Source organism: Brassica rapa, chromosome A02, assembly GCF_000309985.2.
Source record: "Brassica rapa cultivar Chiifu-401-42 chromosome A02, CAAS_Brap_v3.01, whole genome shotgun sequence".
NCBI lineage: Eukaryota > Viridiplantae > Streptophyta > Magnoliopsida > Brassicales > Brassicaceae > Brassica > Brassica rapa.
The window spans coordinates 5,995,169-5,997,555 of NC_024796.2; the positions used below are offsets into that span (position 1 = coordinate 5,995,169).

The 2,387-nt window shown below is 34.8% G+C and overlaps 1 protein-coding gene across 1 annotated transcript; it reads right to left on the bottom strand.

Moving 5' to 3' along the window:
- Positions 1-588: 588 nt before the first annotated feature.
- Positions 589-2,011, bottom strand: LOC103851709 (auxin-responsive protein IAA33). Its single transcript, XM_009128589.3, is given in 3 exon segments — positions 589-1,030; positions 1,509-1,627; positions 1,629-2,011. Coding segments are annotated over 3 exon segments (528 nt in total). The 5' UTR covers positions 1,959-2,011; the 3' UTR covers positions 589-951.
- Between the last annotated feature and the right edge of the window lie 376 nt (positions 2,012-2,387).

Consider the following 2,387-nt stretch of genomic DNA (forward strand, 5'->3'; position numbering starts at 1 on the left):
TGCATATTTACAATACAACTTGTTACTCTTAATAAACGAGTTTAGTGGTTTACTTGCAGACCAAAAGCTGGATAACTATTGATATCCATTTGATCTACACCAAGATTATTCCTCTTGATTCTTCTTCTCTACAGGAACGTGGTGATGGTATACCCGATCTTAGACTAGATATCTCTTACCATGACGTTGCAGATCAAATTCACAACTTCTCTACTCCAATTCAAACCCGAGGAATGGGATCTGCCTCCATTTGAGGCTTCAAACTAAGTGATATATATAACAAAAGCTTCTTCAATGTAATGATAACAAGTCATAATCATGAATCGGTGAGAAAGCTTATCGATGGTCTTATTATATTTGTTTTGGCGTTTACATGACAAAGCCATGAGGTTTTATGTCGTCAAAGGTTATGATTTTTGGTTATAGAAGCCGAAAAAGAAACTTAGTTGGTGACATGACAAGAGACCAAACAAAAAAACTGCCTTAACGTTTTAAAAAAAGGGAACAAACTCTCACTCCCAACTCCAAACATGTGCTTATCTGCTCTTGTTTTATTGTCGGTTGCTCAATTGATTTCTTCTTAGTTTATGGTTGGAATCTTATCTCCCTTCTCTACGCATCACTAACATGTGTCGTTTACAACCTACATCTAATCCTCTATTCGTTTCTTCAAATTCACTTGAGTATTTTTTTTCACATATGCGATGTGAGTTGTTATGTATGAATAAAAAATGAAGATAGGTTATCTCTATTGTATTTGCGATTATATCCACACGATTTGTGATCGTAACAATTTTGTTGTTCCATTTTGTTCTTTCGTTTCATGGGAAGATAAGCAGTGAATAAAAAGAAGCAAACACATTTATGAAAGTTTTATATAATATCGCCTTTGGGAATCACCGACATAGCTAGGCTGCTACAGACTTCGTTGGCAAAACGTTATCTCTCTACTTACTCGTTCCTTCTAACCTTTCTTGTGTTCCCTTTCACCGGCAAGATTCGAATTCTCTTAGCTACACGAACAAAATCCCTGTATCCTCACAAACCAAGTTTCTCAATAACTTCCAATATTTATATCTATAGTCAGTTATATAACTTCAAATACACGAGAACAAATTAAGTTGTTTAAAAATCAGAGAACCGTAAAAGTAAAACTAAACCAAACATTGAAAGATCTTAGTTTTTAAAAGGAAAGAGTATGTGTATTCATAAAAAAAGGAGGATGTGATTGCCTTGCATGAAAGCTCACACGTACACATGTATATATATTTATAAATACATGTATGTATATATTATGTACGAGCCTGAGCATCTTTTAGCATGCATAAATGGTGTAGATATATATGTATGTGTATGTATCGGAACAACTAATTGTTTAAAACAAAAATAAGCACATCAAATATACGTTTAGTAAAAATTTTACATGGCTTTAAAATAGTTTAAGAGGGTCTACAAAACTCTAATAAATATAAGTAAATTAGTAGTATAAGGTAAGAGATGAATATTACTTCCAAGTAAGATCACCAGCGAGAAGTAGATCGTTCTCCATGTCTTCATAAGCAATAATATGGCCAGGGATGGCGTTGGACAGATCAAGATATTTCGTCTCCGAAGTCGAATCAGCCCCCATCGACAAACATTTGCCTCAGAGCCAAAGCCAAGGTTAGATAACTCTCATGCTTGTCTAGCCTAATGCGTTGGCAGATAGAACGTCCCTCAAGAACAACGGTAACGGGAGAAACCACAGATGAAACTAGATCATCGTCGACGTTGAGTCCAAACGCTGAGAATCTCCCCGCGGCTCCGGAGCTTGAGCTAATATTAGGGTTTGTTGAAATAGATTTTGGCAGGAAGGATGTTGTTCTTTTTGTGGTTTCACGAGGTTGATGCGTGGTCGTGTTGTCTTGATGAAACCTTCTTTTCAAGGATTCTTGGCTGTGTGGCTCGAAATTGTCCATATTGAGATTAGGGTTTTAGGGTATTTGTAACTTTGAGAAGACAACGGATTTAAGGAACTCGAAGTGTTTTTGTGTTGAGAAAGAGAGAGATTCTCTTGATTTGGTGTTGCTGGGATTCTGGTGAAAGGAAATGTATATACATATAAATAGTCAAATAAACAGAGAAGGCGTAAGTTGTGCGGCAAAAGTGCCTTTTCTTTTGTTTTGTTTTGTTTTTTTTCATTGATGTCTTACATTTTCCAAGAGTTTAAACTTTAAAGTACATCTGCTATTTAGGTTTCCCATTAAACAATGGATCTGTAATTAACAGTCGATTTAATACTCACTCTTCAAAAATAATCCATATTTTAGAAAATAGAAAGAGTTAAGAAACATTTTTTTTTACATTTTAAATGTATCTTTATTAGGTAATTATGATGATTGTAAACT